Source organism: Oncorhynchus mykiss, chromosome 16, assembly GCF_013265735.2.
Source record: "Oncorhynchus mykiss isolate Arlee chromosome 16, USDA_OmykA_1.1, whole genome shotgun sequence".
Lineage (NCBI taxonomy): Eukaryota > Metazoa > Chordata > Actinopteri > Salmoniformes > Salmonidae > Oncorhynchus > Oncorhynchus mykiss.
The window spans coordinates 43,989,851-44,009,856 of NC_048580.1; the positions used below are offsets into that span (position 1 = coordinate 43,989,851).

At 41.6% G+C, this 20,006-nt stretch overlaps 3 protein-coding genes across 19 annotated transcripts in view; 2 read left to right on the forward strand and 1 right to left on the reverse strand.

The window, feature by feature from the left end:
* Positions 1 to 1,513: 1,513 nt before the first annotated feature.
* Positions 1,514 to 7,990, reverse strand: LOC110492081 (dnaJ homolog subfamily C member 16). Its single transcript, XM_021566082.2, has 15 exons — positions 7,801 to 7,990; positions 7,290 to 7,478; positions 7,092 to 7,158; positions 6,643 to 6,967; positions 6,249 to 6,433; positions 6,054 to 6,158; positions 5,541 to 5,699; positions 5,165 to 5,295; positions 4,854 to 5,037; positions 4,457 to 4,639; positions 4,164 to 4,240; positions 3,986 to 4,066; positions 3,804 to 3,893; positions 3,457 to 3,627; positions 1,514 to 3,249 (listed from the first exon to the last, which is right to left on the reverse strand). Exons 2-15 carry the CDS (start codon positions 7,466 to 7,468, stop codon positions 2,793 to 2,795), a joined length of 2,394 nt encoding a protein of 797 aa, XP_021421757.1. The 5' UTR covers positions 7,469 to 7,478; positions 7,801 to 7,990; the 3' UTR covers positions 1,514 to 2,792.
* Positions 7,991 to 8,045: 55 nt separating this feature from the next.
* On the forward strand, positions 8,046 to 12,706 carry casp9 (caspase-9; the record flags this gene model as incomplete). Its single annotated transcript, NM_001124647.1, is given in 12 exon segments — positions 8,046 to 8,120; positions 8,675 to 8,840; positions 9,027 to 9,231; positions 9,336 to 9,383; positions 9,426 to 9,461; positions 9,546 to 9,607; positions 9,877 to 10,053; positions 10,151 to 10,240; positions 10,338 to 10,485; positions 11,938 to 12,129; positions 12,256 to 12,365; positions 12,521 to 12,706. Coding segments are annotated over 11 exon segments (1,326 nt in total). The 3' UTR covers positions 12,647 to 12,706.
* Positions 12,707 to 16,115: 3,409 nt separating this feature from the next.
* The window catches only part of LOC110491067 (basement membrane-specific heparan sulfate proteoglycan core protein), a 155,391-nt gene continuing 151,500 nt past the window's right edge, over positions 16,116 to 20,006 (forward strand). For all 17 annotated transcript variants that reach the window (XM_036946987.1, XM_036946991.1, XM_036946995.1 and 14 more), the window contains exon 1: positions 16,116 to 16,503. In XM_036946987.1, the coding sequence (XP_036802882.1) occupies positions 16,435 to 16,503 (69 nt within the window). In that variant the 5' untranslated portion in view covers positions 16,116 to 16,434. The remainder of the gene's footprint in view (positions 16,504 to 20,006) is intronic.

A 20,006-nucleotide genomic window follows, 5' to 3' on the forward strand; every position in this document is an offset into this window, starting at 1 on the left:
ATTTGTAAATTAATTTGAGTTAAGCACAATAAAGTTTAGTTTTTTATTTCAAAATAGATCAGATAATGTCACATGAAATGTTGTCCATTCTCCAACACACAGTGCCTTGCAAAAGTATTCATCCCCCTTGGCGTTTTTCCTATTTTGTTGCATTACAACCTGTAATTTAAATGTATTTATAATTTGATTTCATGTAATGGACATACACAAAATAGTCCAAATTGGTGAAATGAAGAAAAAAAAAGAGACTTGTTTCAAAATTCTAAAAAATAAATGGAAAAAAAAAAACGGAAAAGTGGTGTGTGCATTGGTATTCACCCCCTTTGCGATGAAGCCCCTAAATAAGATCTGGTGCAAACAATTACCTTCAGAAGTCACATAATTAGTTAAATAAAGTCCACCTGTGTAATCTAAGTGGCACATGATCTGTCACATGATCTCAGTATATATACACACCTGTTCTGAAAGGCCCCAGAGTCTGCAACACCACCAAGCAAGCGGCACCAATGAGCTCTCCAAACAGGTCAGGGACAAAGTTGTGGAGAAGTACAGATCAGAGTTGGGTTATAAAAAAAAAAGGATCAGGGTTGGGTTATAAAAAAAAAATCTGAAACTTTGAACATCCCACGGAGCACCATTAAATCCATTATTAAAAAATGGAAAGAATATGGCACCACAACAAACCTGCCAAGAGATGGCTGCCCACCAAACTCACGGACCAGGCAAGGAGGGCATTAATCAGAGAGGCAACAAAGAGACCAAAGATAACCCTGAAGGAGCTGCAAAGCTCCACAACGGAGATTGGAGTATCTGTCCATAGGACCACTTCAAGCCGTACACTCCACAGAGCTGGGTTTACGGAAAACTGGCCAAAAAAAAGACATTGCTTAAAGAAAAAAATAAGCAAACACATTTAGTGTTAGCCAAAAGGCATGCGGGAGACTCCCCAAACATATGGAAGAAGGTACTTTGGTCAGATGAGACTAAAATTTAGCTTTTTGGCCATCAAGGAAAATGTCTGGCGCAAACCCAACACCCCGAGAACACTATCCCCACAGTGAAGCATGGTGGTGGCAGCATCATGCTGTGGGGATGTTTTTCATCGGCAGGGACTGAGAAACTGGTCAGAATTGAAGGAATGATGGATGATGCTAAATACAGGGAAATTATTGAGGGGAAACCTGTTTCAGTCTTCTAGAGATTTGAGACTGGGACGGAGATTCACCTTCCAGCAGGACAATGACCATACGCATACTGCTAAAGCAACACTCGAGTGGTTTAACGGGAAACATTTAAATGTCTTGGAATGGCCTAGTCAAAGCCCAGACCTCAATCCAATTGAGAATTTGTTGTATGACTTAAAGATTGCTATACACCAGCGGAACCCATCCAACTTGAAGGAGCTGGAGCAGTTTTTCCTTGAAGAATGGGCAAAAATCCTAGTGGCTAGATGTGCCAAGCTTATAGAGACATACCCCAAAAGACTTGCAGCAAAAGGTGCCTCTACAAAGTATTGACTTTGGAGGGGGGAGGGGGGTGAATAGTTATGCATGCTCAAGTTTTCCATTTTTTTGTCTTGTTTGTTTCACAAAAAACATTTTGCATCTTCAAAGTGGTAGGCATGTAAATCAAATGACACAAAGCACCCCTCAAAAAACCTATTTTAAATCCAGGTTGTAAGGCAAGAAGATAGGAAAAATGCCAAGGGGGGTGAATATTTTCACAAGCCACTGTACACTATTTCATTGCTATATGAAGCCACTGGCCAAGTTCTGTTGTAAAACTAAAAAAGCTCTGACGAAGGCCAAGAGGACGATATGTAAAGCCTAATAAAGAACAGTGACACTAGCAAGAGCAGTGTGCGGGTTTCTCTTGTCTTCCACGTAAAAAATAAAGGGAAATAGACTAATGCAAAAAACTTGGTCATGTAACAAAAAGCTAAAGTATAACGTTAAGACTTTTTTTTAAATAGCCTATTTCTACATGAATAAGAATGAACATGAAATATTAGCAGCCCAGGATAAATGGAAGGCATTGTAGTTACAGTATATATTGCACAAGAATAAAATATATTTTTTTGGAGTGAGGTCAAAATGGTGAAGAAAATAGATCTAGTAGAGCCATGCATCACTATTCACAGTACTGACCAATCACCATTGGGACAGTGAAGCTAATATCAAAGCACAATCTGATAGATTAGATATTTGAATAATGATGGATGACGGTTCTAAAAAGGCAGGAGTCTACTTATGACCACAGTGATTCAGTTAGCGCAGCTAGAGGTTGTAACAGCAGTCGATATTAGAACTAAGTAGCTAACTAATGACAGCATGCAGAGGAAGGGATCCGAAAGGGAAAGCAATCTAGGAACTGTTCAACGGTTGTTGCTTTGAGATCCACCATATTCTGCACCCTCCCTCTTTTACTGAAGCTACTTTTCTAAGTACTTCCGTAACAAATAAATATTTCAAGTGCAAAAAAAGGCAGCAGAACATGACGGCAGATAAATGTGGTACAGTTGTCGCAATGAGCCAAGCCAACCTCACTATTGAATGTAATTTCTTCAAACCATGTCCTAGTGCAATCACTCAAAACATACAGTAGCCTCTGAACACAGCCATGAGGATACCTCGGCGTCGTCTTGGCTTTTAAACACAGATAGCTTTGGAGCGCGTCCATTTAGGCCTGTATCCTGACTTGGGATGTGTGCATGCAATGCATCTCAAACTTCCAAGCATATCTTTTTGGGGATATTTTTTCACAACGTACAGTATAAGTAATTGACACGATTTCTATTTGGGGCCTGTGATCTTGTCCAGGCCCGGCCAGCCAGGAATGTAGTACCGGGGCAGAGTTCCCTCCATAAGCCTCTCCATCCACAGCCCCAGGCGGTCCAGTTTGTGGTGGATCTGCAGTGTGGCGGTGGAGCGGGACCTGGGCGTAGACCTGCGTGGTGGGTGGTCGTCCCTGGACCCGGACCTAGACCTCTTCCCTCCCCCAGTGGCGCCCCCAGGCCCTTCCTCCTCGGAGGACCCGCCTTCCTCCCCGGTGTAGACAGGCTTGAAGAGGCAGAGGTACTTCTTATGGCCGTTGAGTGCCAGCACATAGCCTGTGTAGTCTATCTTGTGGCGGGCACAGTCATCCTCTTCGGTGTCTATCTGCATGGCGTCCTGGGCAAACTCCAACAGTGTTTCCATCCATGCACTGTGCTTGTCCATGTTCAGGAAGGAAAAGTGAAGAGTCAGGCTCCTGTCGTGGCAAGAGGAGAAGACATGATATGTTGGTAACCCTTTAAACATGTATAAGCATTTAGAATGTGAATATAATAACGGCAGTTGTGTTCACCATACCACTCGCCTATAAATATTCATGCTATAAGCACAAAACATACATCATTCAATGTATGTCTATTTCACCTCAAGCACCAGACCATGTGGGATCATATCCTGCCCTCACCCGGTGAAAGAGTAGACTTCTTTGGCGAACTTGCTGAGTAAGACATTCTTGGTGGCATCAGTGAGCACCAGTACCACGTTCATATGGCCTGGTCTCAGCTTCACCAGGTTACTGGTGTATGTGATGTCTGTCAGCTCCGTCACCTCCACAAAGTTCTTCTTAGGTGGGCGACTATAAAATAAAATAAAATAAAAAGCAGAACCACTGAACCACTCATTTTCATTTATTGAAAGCGAAAGTCAAAATATAACCCCCCAAAATATGTCAGATAGTTAAACCAAAACATAATATTATAGTCACAGCTTGAATATTTTCAATATAGCTTAAAATAAAAAATGCTGTCTTGCCTTGAGGTGCTGCTGCTACCCGGTGACCCATTTTCTGCCTTAGTTCCTTCTTTTGCCTTCGGTTTGGATTTACCATCTTCACTGGAGTCACTGAAATCCCACAAAGCAGAACGGTAAGCCGAAACAGTTTCCCTCAAGGTGATGTGTTTGAGTAGCAGAATCACACTGTTCCTCCATTTTACCTGAAGGCCTGAACCACCACAGTGCCAAACAGGATGAATAAGGCAGAGAATATCAACGACAGGAGGGGCATCATCTCACGCCTGCAGAAACACATTACAGACATTGATTATGTCCTCTCCTCCTGATGTCGTCCGCTCCCAAATACAAACCTACAATTTTGAATAAAAGATAACTTACCAATTATTATGAAGAATATCATCAAGGATTTCAGAAATGTAATCATATGCTGTGTAGATCCATCGAATAAGAAACATCTGGAAAATATATATACATTTACTGCCTATAATTGTACTGTATTATCCATTATATTAAAAAACATTTCAGATTTGGAATGCCATAAAAGAACATTTGATCAAATACCTTATCTCTGGACACAGTACTAATTACTAACTACATCATTACCCTTGCTCTGCCGAGACTTAAGTAGGCCAGCCTTTCTAATGAGGATAATACTGTGGAACACAATTTACAGAGGCAAACTCATTGTTGAGCTCCGGCAGCATGGCGTCGTAGTTGAGGATGGAGGGGTCTTTCTGCAGCCTCTCCAGCTCATCCAACAGACGTTGTTTATCCTCATCAGTACCATTCCAACCGCCCGCCACCTCCTTGTACAGGACCTTCCCTGCTGGGTTACGACGCTCCAAGATGAACACCTGCCGAGCAAGCACACCCAGGCAGACACACACATCCACATGTGATACATTATAGCAGAGAGAGAGAGGATGAGTGACTGTAGCTCATTATACAGACACTTCGACCATAAGCTCTCAAAAACGGAATTGCAGTCCATATGGCTCTTAAGATGCATCCAAGGAGATCACATTAACAAAGTTAATCTCCACTACAGCTATGTTGGGATACACTTACCTGTGGTGGTGGAGGTGTGCTGTCCTTAGTCTTCAGCAGAATATCACACAGTGATTGTTGCAGTCTTTGGTAGACGTAGGCAAACCTCACCACCTCCAGAGTGTTGGTAGAGGCAAATGTGAGGAAGGCCTGGTTTCCTATGGTATAGGACTCCTCATCACCAGTGATCAGTAGAACACAGTACCTAAAAGACAGATGTTTGGGAATATGATGCAAAAGTGAAATCGTGTAAACTGGCTGTTCATAAACGGTATGTTTATAAATAGACAATAGACTTGAGCCAAAAAAGGAAATGAAAAGCACCAGCTTACTTCCTGCGTCGGTGGAACTGCTTCACAGGGCAAAGTTCATCAAACAGTTTCTGGTTCACCAGTCGAGGGACGAGGAGAAACTTGTTGTTCGTTATAAATTCATCAATGATTTGTTTCTTCATCCCTTTAGCCTAGAGAACAACGACACAAAGGCATCAAGGACATGAAATGCCATGTCTCGAATCAGCTTAAATTAACAACAAACACCGCATCTCGAAATATAATCAATGATATGTCAGTAATACAGATAATATGTCAGTAATACCTCAGATACTACGCAGGTATTCAAATGCTATTTAATTATTCAATCAAACTGTCTGGTGGGAAAGTAAGAGGATCCACAGTAGTCGAGTCTAGTAAAGCATCTAGTATCCACCTGTATAATGTCTGCAGGCTTGTCTGTACTCTCCTTAAAGACCAGCATGGTGGGGGCGTAGGTGTTGATGTTGAACTGCTTCAGTAGGTTCGCGGTCTCTGACAGGCCCTGGTCCACGTATCCAAACTGAACATAATCCTTATAGGCGAAAGCAGTCAGCTAAAAAATATAAGAGAAAAAAACTCAACTGTAAGCAAGTATTAGAAAGCTGTCGTCAATGGTCTATGCTCCGGAAGGAAGTAAATAATAGTTAGTCAGAACAGCGCTCTCAGTGGTGGTTAAAACTGATGCCAGACTGAATAATCTAGACCAGGGCAACTCCCGTCCTCGGGGGCCTGATTGTTGTCACACTTTTGCCCCCGGGCCCCAGCTAACACACTTGACTCCAATAATCAACTAATCATGATCTTCAGTTAAACATGCAATTAGTTTAAATCAGCTGTGTCTGCTAAGGATGGGGGAGAAGTGTGACACCAATCAGGACCCTGAGGACTGATCTAGACAATGGCTTACCTTGTACAAGAGTGGAACTACAGGCACTTGGTCAAACAGAAGCACGTGTGGCTTGTTCTGCTCATGCCAGCTGTTCAGGAATTGAAAGTCGTTCCTGTCTGTAACCTGAAACAGTTTATTTTTTGTAAACATAATTTCTGAGATGCCAACAACGGTGAGTCAAAAAACAAATCTGCCAAAAACGTGTAATTTTACCTTCTCAACCAGTCTCTGAGGGAGCAGGTCCTCCACAAACTGCCTCAGGTGCTCCTTCACCACAGCGTAGTGGAAGAAGGTCACTTTCCCGTTGATGACCCCCAGTATGGATGGGGTGCGGTGAGCACCGAGGTGATTGGCCAGACGTCTCTCATAACCAACGTCCACCACACCAATCCCCACACCTAAGACATAACACACCAGTTGAACACAATCAGCCAAACCAAGACTCCGTATGGTTATTTTACCTACTTTAGTTGAATGCACTGATTGTATGTCGCTCGGGATCAGAGTGTCTGCTAAATGACTAGCATGTAATGTAAAACACTATCATGTGGAAGGTGAAGTCGCTGAGTCATTTTCATTTGTGTAATGCATTTCATAACTTTCCTACCCAAGGCTTCCAGCTCCAACACAACCTCTTTCCAGACCGGTTCAATGTGGATACAGCTGAAACACCAGTCGGATGTGATTTTGATCAGGTACGGTCTCTTATAGCTGTCAGGCACCACGTCATTCACATACTGGTTGAAGTGCAGAGCGTACTTGCTGTCGGCAAACTCCCGGTTGCCCTTATTGTTGAATGGGAAGTGGAAGAAGGACTCGTCGAAGTAGAAGTGGTCGTGGCGGTGACCATAGTGACCATGACCATACGGCTGGGTGTCATCAGTCTGGCCATACCGGTCATAGTTGGTTCTCTTCTCCTCATTGGATAATATCTTAGAGTTTGGGTAGAAAGCAGACGCATATGGTTACCAGAGGGTGGAGCCTTCCCTTCTGAATAACGCATTTACAGTAAACTGCTGAGGTTTTAATATTGGCAAATATTGGATACTCTCTTACCTCATAAGATTTGGTAATCTTGATGAACATATCTTCAGCGCCTTCATTTTTGTTTTTGTCCGGATGCCTTACAGAAATAAAGGAACCATGCATCACTGGCCATGTATTTTTGTCAACAGGGTCATTCGTCTTAATGCTAAATATATCCAGTGAGTCCTGACACCCAGAAGAGAAAGGGTCAGTTAAAGATGTTCTTACCATTCCCTAACTAGGCGCTTGTACACTTTCTTGATTTCAGCTTGACTTGCACTTTTGGTCACTCCAAGAATCTTGTATGGGTCTACTTCATTGGCTGTCTCCATTGAGCCACCCAGAAGATGCAGACAGACAACCACTATACCAGGAAATGTCAAAAACATCCTTGTTCTTCTTGCCATGTGTTTTTGTCTGGAAAGCACCAACAAAGACAGTCAGATAGAACATATCTGCCTGATGGGATGTCTAGCTAAGGTTGGGCAAATGAGTCTGTATCGGTAAAAGGAAGATTTGAATGCCAATGGGAAACCTTTGAAATATACACAGACTAAAATAACCACCTAAACACAGCATTTAGCAGGCAATGGCATTATAATTGCCACATGTGAAGATTTAAAACAGAACACATGCATTAGATTGCCATTGACTTGAATCACCACATTGCTATGCAATCAATTTATAACAGAGAGCTCGCTAGCTATCCAGGCTAGCTTGTTGAAAAACATACACGCACCTCAAGAATCTGGTTGGATCAACTGTTCTTCTGTCACATTCATCTAAAATGTCTCTGTCACTGCTTTTCTACGAACGAAAAGCATGGAAAAGGTGTAATTTGAAGCATCATCCGAGCTCTCTAACGTTATCTCTCCTCCGTAAATGATAACCTGCTGGGACTGCATCCAGTGTGAAGGAGGGACCAGCTACACCGAGAAGCATTGTGGGAATTGGAGTCTATTGCAATCCATCAATCACGAAGATGTGCGATGTAAACAAGGAAGTCGGTGGTGAAATAGAAAGGGACATTTAAGTCTGTGAGGAGATCACACGGAGCTGGTAAATATATATTTATCACCACTGTTTGTCATTATATTCAGTGTGTTATTTGTATTCTAATTTACAACTGTATACATATACTGTATTGTAAAACTCAGCTCAAGACTTCCGTGTAACATTGCTTTAGCCCTGGTCAATGTCGTTTCATTATGTAGCTAGCTAAAGTTAGCATGTGAATGTGAATGTCTTAGCCAGGTACATTTTAGTGAGTTTGCACCCGCATTATAGAAATCCTAGATCCCATCTCCTGCCATTGTGCCCTTAAGCAAGGCCGTTAACCCCCACAACTGATCCACGGGCCCCACAGTATGGCTACCCTCTGCTCTAACCTCTCCAACTTATGTTTGTGTGTCTTTCGGAAGGGTTGGGATAACGCGGAAGTCGAATTTCCTTCAAAAAGGCAAACAGCCTGTTTGCTGTTTGTATTGCTCATTAATATTTCATAGTACTGGGATTGTCTTTGTACTACCATGTAAATACATAAATGTTTAGGAACACTTATGGAAATGGCACTGGTTTGGTCATTTCTCTTCTCTGCCACATAATCATTGCAGAGTTCCTGTTTCATGCCTCATATAAGCCTACAGAATGGAGGAGAGACACAAAAGGATTCTCCAACGCAATAGGGTCAATCTCGTGAGCGACCTGAACCCATCAGATATGTATGATGGACTTCTGTCAAAAGGAATCTTTACTCAAGACATGATTGACGAGATAAAGGTAAGGTGTGACGCTATTCTTCTTGACTATTATTGTCTGTCTTGCAGGAATCCCAGGAATAGACATCATTATGATTAGGCTATCCTCATTTCCATGCTTTTGCACACAGCGAAATCTGGAATTCTAACCAAGTATCATATGCTACTTTCAGTTCTCACAAGCCCATGCCTTGTTCCTCAATTTCAGAGATCAGGAACCAGGCGAGACCAAGCCAGACAGCTGGTTCGAGACCTGGAGACTCGTGGGAGTCGGGCCTTCCCAGCTTTAATAGAGTGCCTTCGTGAGAAAGGGCAGCATAGCCTGCCGGATCTCCTGTTGGCGGGGGAACCACAGAGCCAGCCTCTACCTCTGCCTGTCCATGTCCGGCCAGTCGTTAGGCCTTTGCCAGTTTGTAAGTATGCCTATGTGGTTAAATATCATCTGTGATTCATTGCAATGTCGGTCCATACTACTGAAATGTTCATATTTGCTTTGGATTTTGCTCTATTTTGACAGACTCTCATGTGGACACTGTGGTAACCCCTGTCTATCCAAGTCAACCAGTTAGACCTTTGCCTATAACCCCTGTCTATCCAAGTCAACCAGTTAGACCTTTGCCTACGCCTACCACTCCCAGTTTATGTAAGTGATCACAACAATTTTCTGTACGTACTTTGACATATGTCTCTGAATATTCAAGTATAAAAGTGGTGATTTTTATTACAGCCCCTGAAAGGGAGTTTGGAAAACCCAGGGCAACAGGAAGAGTTAGACGTGACAGTATTCAGGTAAGTTATCTTGCCTTTTGGCTCTATGTACTATAGGCTAAATGTAGCATCCGTTCCCCATTGTGGTTTTCGACAGTACTCTCCAGCGGAGTTGTTGTATCTCAGTTCTGTTGAATTTAACTTCACATATTATGCTATATAAATCCACATATTGTATCTTACCTCGTCAAGATTACAACAAGTCTAAATTTGAGTCTAACCAGTTCCCTAATTTTATAGTTTGGATATACTGTGGAATCAATGCATGCTTTTCTTTCATGTTCTCTCAGAGTTATAAGATGGATGCCAGCCCCTGTGGACACTGCCTGATCATAAACAATGTCGATTTTGAGCCTCAGTCAGAGCTGAATAACCGCACAGGGTCCAACATAGACTGCGACAAACTGGAGAGAAGATTTCAATCCCTTAACTTTATTGTCCTTGTCAAGAGAAACCTGAAACAGAAGGTGAGTATTTCCTCAGCTACCCTCCTTTATATATATTCATGTTTAACTTAGATACTGGCCTAATGATCTAATGCTTACAGTAATAACTATATTTCAGCAAATAAGGCAGGAGCTATCAGCTTTGTCCAAGAAGGATCATTCACAATGTGATTGTTGTGTGGTGATCATGCTATCACATGGGACGGAGGTAAGAGACTCCTTCTATCTTTTTACAAATGCATAGAAAGTAGAAAGGTTTGTCTTTCTGGAGATGAATAATGTTATTTCATTGCATTTGTTTTTAGGTAAGTCACAATCGCTTCCCTGGTGCAGTGCATGGAGTGGACGGGCCCAATGTCCCAGTTCAGCTCATCACAAACTACCTCAATGGTCAGAACTGCCCATCCCTACAGGGCAAGCCCAAGCTCTTCTTCATCCAGGCCTGTGGGGGAGGTAAGACAACTTTGCTGTAGGAGTTTCTTATGCTTAGTGATCCCTTAGTACTGCTTATGCAGCACTGTAACAATAGTGTTATAAATGTGATGTAATACTAGTCTGTACACTGGGTTACATCTCCAACAGTGGAGGAAATATTTTGGGGAAACCAGTCTCTCTCTGTCAGTCACCACCCCGGATTCATGTTTGAGAAACCTAGAACTGCTGGAGTCCAGGCTAGGATACTAATATCTACAGTACCAGTCAAAAGTTTGGACATGCCTGCTCATTCAAGGGTTTTTCTTTATTTGTACTATTTTCTACATTGTAAAGACATCAAAACTATGAAATAACACATATGGAATCATGTAGTAACCAAAAGGTGTTAAATAAATCTAAAAAAATGTTATATTTGAGATTCTTCAAAGTAGCCACCCTTTGCCTTGATGAAAGCTTTGCACACTTGACATTTTGACATTCTCTCAACCACTTTTGACATTCTCTCAACCAGCTTCACCTGAAATGCTTTTCCAACAGTCTTGAAGGAGTTCCCACATATGCTGAGCACTTGTTGGATGCTTTTCCTTCAATCTGCGGTCCAACTCATCCCAAACCATCTCAGTTGGGTTGAGGTCGGGTGATTGTGGAGGCCAGGTCATCTGACGCAGCACTCAATCACTCTCCTTCTTGGTCAAATAGCCCTTACACTGACAGTGTCACCAACAAATCACCCCCACACCACCTCCTCCATGCTTAAAGGTGCAAACCACACATGCAGAGATCATCCGTTCACCTACTCTGCATCTCACAAAGACCTTATAAACTTATCCTCTGCAGCAGAGGTAACTCTGGGTCTTCCTTTCCTGTGGCGGTCCTCATGAGAGCCAGTTTCGTCATAGTGCTTGATGGTTTTGGGACTGCACTTGAAGAAACGTTGAAAGTTCTTGAAATTTTCCTGGATTGACTGACCTTCATGCCGTTTCTCTTTGCTTATTTGAGCTGTTCTTGCCATAATATAGACTTGGTCTTTTACCAAATAGGGCTATTTTCTGTTGGCTCAAACTGATTGGCTCAAAGCCATCAAAAAGGAAAGAAATTCCACAAATTAACTTTAAAAACACACACCTGTTATTTGAAATGTATTCCAGGTGACTACCTCATGAAGCTGGTTGAGAGATGTCCTCAAGGGAAAGGGTGGCTATTTGAAGAATCTCAAATGTAAAATATATTTTGATTTGTTTAACACTTTTTTTTGTTGGTTACTACATGATTCCATATGTGTTATTTCATAGTTTTGATGTCTTCACTATTATTGTACAATGTAGAAAATAGTAAAAAATAAAGAAAAACTCTGGAAGGAGTAGCTGTGTCAACTTTGGACTGGTACTGTAGATGGGATGTTACTATGTCTATTACGTTCATGATCTATATCTCTAATAAAGATAATGCATATGCGTTGTGGTCTGGCAGGTGAGAGAGACACAGGCTTTGAGGTGACTCCTGACGAGGATAGGCCTTGTATTGGAGGAACAGATGACCAGACGGACGCCATGCCCATGTCCTCCAGCAGTGACTCTCTGAGCACTCCGTCTGATGAGCCAGACGCTAGGGCCACACTGCCCACACCTAGTGACATACTGGTGTCCTACTCCACCTTCCCAGGTGTGTGTGGGGGGGGGGAGGGGGGTTGCTCTCAAATACAATACTTATTTGTGGTGATCAATCGCAAGAAAGTGTCATTTGTATGCCTGTCGCCCTGATGGCTGTTTGTCTGTGTGACTTGAACAGGTTACGTCTCCTGGAGAGATACACAAGCTGGCTCCTGGTATGTAGAAACACTGGATAACGTCTTAGAAGACAATGCTGCCGATAATGACCTGGTCACCATGTTAATGATGGTGAGTTTGTTGTTTTTAATATTGTAAAGAAAAAATGACAATACAGTTAATTTATAGTTTTTTAAAAAAAATGTTGTTATAAAGCTGTATTTTTATTTTGAACGGCAGTAAGGATATTCTCTTATGAAGCTATTCATGTTTTTGTTTGTGGTCAGGTAAACCATGAAGTTTCACAAAACTCAGCCAAAGGCCTCTACAAACAGATGCCTGGTTCCTTTAACTTTCTACGCAAACTTCTCTACTTTCAAGTCCTGCCCTGCCAGAGACCAATCCAGGCATGACGGCACTCTCAGGAAACATTTGTCTCTTCATGTGCCATTAATAAAAATATCCTCTACCAATGTTTATCTGGATATGTGAACAAAAGGACCAAGATTGGAATTGAACGTTTGTTCCTTTTAAAATGTTCTTTCTTTTCTTGTTTTACACTCAATTTTTGCTCTTACAAGACCCAAAAACAATGTTTTTCCTTGAAGCGCTCTGCAAAAAATGAATCGGTACTGCACCCTCTATAACCACTGTGGTTATTATTTGACCCTGCTGGTCATCTATGAACATTTGAACAACGATTTGGCCTTAATGGCCATGTACTCTAAATAATCTCCATCTGGCGCAGCCAGAAGAGGCCTGGCCTACCCCGCAGAGGCTGGTTCCTCTCTAGGTTTCTTCCTATGTTCCTTCCTTTCTAGGAAGTTTTTCCTAGCCGCCGTGCTTCTGAATTTCTTGCTGTTTGGGGTTTTAGGCTGGGGTTCTGTATAACCACTTTCTGCTGATATAAAAAGGGCTTTATAAATACCTTTGATTTGATTTGACGACCTTTACTGTTAGCCAGAACCTCTAATGTTTATAATATGTTGTTTTCATCTTGAGTGATTTAGTTTTAGGTGAATGGGTGTTCAGTGAATGGGTATTAATGCCCTATAGCTGAATGTTGTGATGTCCAAATGTAATTGTGTAATGCTCTGTTCTGGTTGTCTTTCTATACAGTTTTTTATGTATTTGAAGGTTACCGTTGCATTCACTCAATTTAATGAGAGACTGTAGAGTTGACTGGCTCACTATGTCTGTAGCCTTAGTCAATTGTCATTTTTAGCTCAGTTGTCTATTCCCCGAATCTAATGATGCAAACGCTAGAATCTATCATTGGAGTATCTCGGCTGGAAGCCATGCACATTTGGCTGCACTAGAGGAGAGAGCTTCTTGGGAAAAGAATTCACACCTAGATATAAATATAGTACTGCTTATGTCTCTATTACATTTGAATACTTCACACAGTTGAAGGATGTAAAGGTAAGTGTCCAATAGATGGAGTCTGTGAGTCAGACGTTGAGGATTTGGTCTGTGTACATACCATACACAGACCAAATCTGTGATGCCAAACAGTGTTTCCCGAACTGTGGTCCACAATACATAAAAATCCATCTAATGGTGGATGATTTTCATTTATATTCCAAATCACACCATTGTGGATTCAGAGTCCTGCAACACAAATAATCCTTTGTGATTCTTGAATCCAAGAGAATAATAATATATGTATTTACATAAAGTCAAAGGCAGTAGAATATAATAAACATTTTAACACAAGTATAATACAGGAAGGCACAATGTGTAGTCCAATATGTACACGTGCTTTGGGGAAGGGGTGGATTGGGGTGTTTAAATTGTGCATTGTTAGCTATAGTAAATACACGCCTGGTAGCAGCAAGCCTGTGTGAGTGCATGTGTGCTAAGGTATGGAGAATCAGAGCAGGTGGTCAGTCCAGTTCAAGTGTTCAGCAGTCTGATGGCTAGTAGGTAGAAACGGTCTCTGAGCCTGTTAGTGTCAGTCCTCATGCTCCGATACCGTCTGCCCGACGGTAAGGGAGTGAACAGCTTGTGGCTGGGGTTTGAGGGGTCCTTGATGATGCTGTCCTCAGGCACCATTTCAAGTAGATGTCCTGGATGGGTGGGAGCACGGTCCGTCTTCATCACCCGCTGGAGGGCCTTGTGGTTGTGGACGCTGAGGAACTTAAGGCAAAGGGTGGCTACTTTGAAGAATCTCAAATATAACATATATTTAGATTTGTTTATCACTTTGTTTTGGTTACTACATGATTCCATATGTGTTATTTCATAGTTTTGATGTCTTCACTATTATTGTACAATGTAGAAAATATTAAAGATAAAACCCTTGAATTAGAAGGTGTGTTCAAACTTTTGACTGATGCTGTAGGCGTTACTCTTGTCCAGATGTCATGCCATGTGAATAGCGATGGAAATGGCATGTTCTGTGGATCTGTTGGAGCGGTAGGAAAATTGGAGTGGGTCCAGTGTGCCTCGCATGCACTACGGACGAGCCTGTAGTCTCTCATCCTGCACACCGTTTTCGTCGTCCTAGGAACTGGGGCAGGTTAAATGCCAAGGAAGAGCAGAGGAGCCAGCTCTAACCCTGGGGCCGATCACAATTTTCAGTATGTGTTTTTGTGTTCATATAACGGTGGTGTGCAATGCAACTTTGGCACCTGAATTCCATGTAACTTTGGTTCCACATTGCACTGTGTAATGCATATACATTAAATGCAGGTATAATGTAATTATAGTGTAGTTACATCGTATGACACCGTACTTACACTGTACCATGCATGCCTATGTAACTACACATATCTCTTCTGTTAATCAGTGTTGTTGCAGCCTTTGAGGAGTGGAAACATAGTGGAACAAGCTGCAGCTGAAATGCCAGGGTTAAACTCTTAATTGACAGCAGCTGCTCGGTGTGATCTCTTGAGATGGAGGCGTTCTTTGTACCAATTATGGATATGAATGAACAAAAACATAAATCCACTGTCAGTAAATGCTCTCTCTGTAGTTGTTCAGGGGATGGAGCATGGGGTTGAAAATAGCCAGACCTGGCCTACGTGCTTCAGGCCTAAAGGTTAGTAGGCTTAATAGTTAATCTGTAGGCTCGAACTGTTAGAGCAAGTCTCTTTTTGTTTGCAATGGAGTCCAGTTGCACAATTTTTTCAGTTATAATTCAATTGTTACTCTAGGCTTACACTATTATCATTTTAGAAAAGTACTTGCGCAATTATGATTTTGTGTGCTGATTTCATGAAGAATAGTATGTTCGTAATGTACTGTTAATCACATAAATGATCTGATATGCAGTGGAGAAACGTCATCAAGCCTTCATGATTGGCCCACAAGGGCAATTGATTCAAGGGCAACTGATTTGAGATCAACAGAGGGCGCCGATGTGCAGACTTCACCAGCGTCAAGGTAGGCCTAAACCACTGGTGCAAACTTTCCACATAGGCCTACAGGCTACAGTAATTTCAACTGGAATAGTTAATGCTTTAAAGGTAAAGTGATCCACATCGTGTAGTATCAAAATATAGCTCTCTCCTCAAACCACTTTTGGTATGGATTGTGGTTATGCATGAAAAAAAAAAGCGAGCCACACGTCTTTCGCGGGCATGAGAGTAGATCTAAAATACATGCCAAGAGGGCATCATTGTGTGACCAGTCAAGTGATTAGGATAAAGTACAACATTTGCATCCGAGTGGATTTTAAATTGGTGAGTCATTTAACGTATTAATCTATACATTAAATCCAGTTATTTTAACTTTATAACACATTTTGAACCAATGTGTTTTTAAAAAAAACTGTAACGCTAAATATGTCCTATGTGGCGTCTCCTCACGGAGTGATTGAGACTGCCTATCAGCAGCACTCCCTGAATTCCATTCCGCCTTTTATGCAGGGAAGTGGCTCGTGTGTCTCAATAGCGTCAGACTTCCCAGTGACTCACTGACTTGCGCTCGCATTACAAGTCGAAGTTTTGAGTGCAAAAGACAGTGGGTCCGAAGTGACGCAAACCGATCTATCTATTTCACGGCACTTTTGATAAATATTTTTGTTCTGCTTCCATAACAAAACGCACAAAGGGACAATTCTCTGTTGATGAAGTCCCACCGCGTGTGGGACGTATAAAGTGTTGAGGCGCACCTTTATATTACTTCAGTGGCCAGAAGTGAAAGACATTGATTTTCCTTTCCCCAGCATTTGCAGCCTGTGCTGGGTTGGTGGAACATGGGCACGCGGATCCACAAGGTCTCTGGACTTATCGTCTCGTTGATATTTACCTGTCATCTAGTGAATGTAAGTTATTTTTTGCATACTTTTATTTTGAAGTTTCATTTATTTCTGGTAAACCAGCTTTTGTAGATCATCTGCTCTAGTGCTCACACCGTTGCACGCACAGCAACCTTATTTATTTCCCAAAGAAAAGAAACCTAGTTAATTATTTTCAAAATGTTATTACAAAATATGAAACGTATTGGCTATTTGTTACTTGAGTGTTTCAGTTCAAGTGTTGTTACATATACCATAGTTGAACATATATAATTCCCCACACACTAATTATACTTTTCATAAAGATGCTGTTAAAAGTAATGTGACAAACTAGAATCTCTAGTGGAATAGAGTTGATCTAATTCTGTCCATAGAAACAGTCTATTCATAGTCTCAAACTTATATCTGAATCACACTCACTTCACTTGAAACACTTCAGGAAAATTAGCAAAATTTGACCACATTTCCAGTATTTGCAAAATGATGCAATGGTAGCTAATTTAACTCACTTGGTACCCAGAAGGAACTGATTATTACGTTTATTCAGTTATAGGTGGTAGCTGCAGACAATAAAGGTAACCTAGGGCTACATAAAATAATGATGGACGGGTAGTGAAAGAAACTGGTCAGCATCTAGAATTGGTTGCTTATTAGTGACTGTGCAATAAAATCAACTGTAACAGCTTTTTTTCTTGGGGGAAATACTGGTGTCTATAACATATCTTCATTGTGTCAATATACTTTGATCATGCCACTTGTGCTTGTATAAATATTCATCCGTGTACTTTTCAACTTGATACAGTCCTTGTGCTAGTGACATAATGTTTTCAATTCATTCAAAATGGTCTGTGAATACCTCTTCAGACAGAGCTTCACAGTCCTTGGATCATAAGGATCATGTATAAGATGTAGCCTGGCCCTGCATTCAAGTGATGTGCATTGTAGGAGTTGCCACTTTATCAAACATTATGAGAATAATTACTAGACTATACCCGAGATCATGTCTGGTTTCTCGCCTATTTGTTCTCTAACAGAAAAATCTGTCACGGTCTGTCTGCCTGTCTGTCTGCTACTACTCTGTTTTTAATTTGATCAAAAGTTAAGCCTTTTCAGAAGAGCCCACTGTAGTTCCTGTGGTTTACATGACGATAATGGAAAGTGTTGTTGTTATGTCCAATTGGCTGAAGTATGTGGTTTTTCTGTTTCGGGTGCATTTTCAAGCATATCATCAATCGCTATCGAAGATCAACTTATTATTATTTTTTTTTTCATTTGGCAGGAATGTTATACAGTTTGACTCAACGTCTTGTTGGTAATGGCAGATGGCTTCCATAGTTTTACAAGTAACCTCGGTGACAATAGCAGCATAATTGAATTATCTGGGACAAGGAGCAGTATCTTTTTCCAGCGTTTTGACTCTGCACTGTGACAGGCTTGACACTTGATTCAATTAAGCATATGTACTGATGTTAGTATAGGGCCTCCTTCACACGTCTGGAATGTGAGGGCCAGTTCTAGCAATCAACTCAAACAATCAATAGCTAGGTTTCCATCAAATTAGCTACAGATTTTCATGTGAATATTCTAAAATCGGATTAAAAACAATATGCGCATTTTCCCACGAGAGATGTGCTCCCATCAAATTGACTTTGTTGCAGATAAAAGGCTGAGCTTGATGTCATAATACATTAAATTCCCATGTACCAAATAAAAAAAAAACAAGTTAAATGGGTTTCCATTGCATTTTCAACTCTACTGATGGTTTCTCACAAAAAAATTGGCTTTGTATAGTGAGTGTGCCCACAATGGTATTGGCATGTGCGCTCTAGTCAACTGCTCACAGATACAGTGCAGGTATAGCCTACATACATGATGAGATTATTATGGACAAAAGCCAAGCATCAATGATCATGTCACCAGAATAAGACCGTTGATATTTTCTGTAAAGGATCATCAACTTTCACTTCCACAACCCTGTGAAGTTCATCATCATTTATTTCATCTGTAGCCTAATAAACTGCATCGTTTCCCGACGAGTCGTAGTGGAAGGGTCACACTACATGTCATCGTGTGACTGAAAGTTTACTTCGATGTAATGGTTATCATATCAGTGTTTGAGCGTAAAAGCGTTTCCACCGATATTTCTCTCGTAATTAATTTTACAGACAAAAAGATCCCGCATAGCATATTTTGTGTTGGCGACATTTGGAAAGTTTACCGACAAATGTTCTGTTTCCATCAGGCAGTGTCATTACATTTTTCTATCCGACATGTACTTAACTCGCATGAAAATGTTGGATGGAAACCTGGTTAATGTCAATACAACTCAATCAACTGCTCTCATCCTGCCTTTAACCATACATATCTTATGTTGGGGATCATTTCAGTGAAAGGCTTTTATTGTTAACACACTGATGAAGCCACCAGCATCTGTCCAGGGTAGTCGAGGGCCTGTCCTGATCATAGATATAGAACATGGTATATCTCTATGAACCTGACACCCTGTCCTTCTCGTGATAATACGAGCAGTTTGGAGTTTGGAGGCCACTTTGTTTTCTGGTTGTCTGACATCAGAACTGAGCACTGCTGACTATTTTGGCTCTGTGAGCCCTCCCTCCCGGTATAGAATACCACAGCCACAAGTGTCCCCTGACTTCATTGGTTGTTGTGTGTAAGGGGGAGGTTGCCCTGGATTTCTGAGCTCATATACAGCATGTGTGCCCATTGTCATAAACTTGTTCTTTTTTAATCCTGTAAAACGATCCCCTTTTAACTCTTATGCAACATCTTGATATAGCTAGTGATAGAGTCCAGGGTGTCAGGCCATGCTTTGTGTCAGGCCATGTGGTATATTAAGTAAGCGATTTAGTCTGTTCAAATCAAATTTCAAATCAAATGTATTTATATAGCCATTCTTACATCAGCTGATATCTCAAGGTGCTGTACAGAAACCCAGCCTAAAACCCCAAACAGCAAGCAATGCAGGTGTAGAAGCACGGTGGCTAGGAAAAACTCCCTAGAAAGGCCAAAACCTAGGAAGAAACCTAGAGAGGAACCAGGCTATGGTGGAGATTATAACATAACATGGCCAAGATGTTCAAATGTTTATAAATGACCAGCATGGTCAAATAATAGTAATCACAGTGAACAGGCCAGGGTTCCATAGCCGCAGGCAGAACAGTTGAAACTGGAGCAGCAGCACGGCCAGGTGGACTGGGGACAACAAGGAGTCATAATGCCAGGTAGTCCTGAGGCATGGTCCTAGGGCTCAGGTCTTCCGACAGAGAGCAAGAAAGAGAAAAAGAGAGAATTAGAGAGAGCATACTTAAGTTCACACAGGACACCGGATAAGACAGGAGAAGTACTCCAGATATAACATAAATACTAGAGGCTGAGACAGGAGGGGTCAGGAGACACTGTGGCACCATCCGATGATACCCCAGGACAGGGCCAAACAGGAAGGATATAACCCCACCCACTTTGACAAAGCACAGCCCCCACACCACTAGAGGGATATCTTCAACCACCAA

What these genes read in the sequence shown, in the direction of transcription:
- LOC110492081 (XM_021566082.2), bottom strand. Translation starts at nt 7,468, where the DNA reads ATGGCAAGAAGAACAAGGATGTTTTTGACATTTCCTGGTATAGTGGTT. An exon ending in CAGTTCCACCGACGCAGGAA is followed by an intron (nt 5,038 to 5,164) that starts GTAAGCTGGTGC and finishes TCTGTCTTTTAG; the next exon opens with GTACTGTGTTCTACTGATCA. An exon ending in GAAGTCTACTCTTTCACCGG is followed by an intron (nt 3,250 to 3,456) that starts GTGAGGGCAGGA and finishes TTGCCACGACAG; the next exon opens with GAGCCTGACTCTTCACTTTT.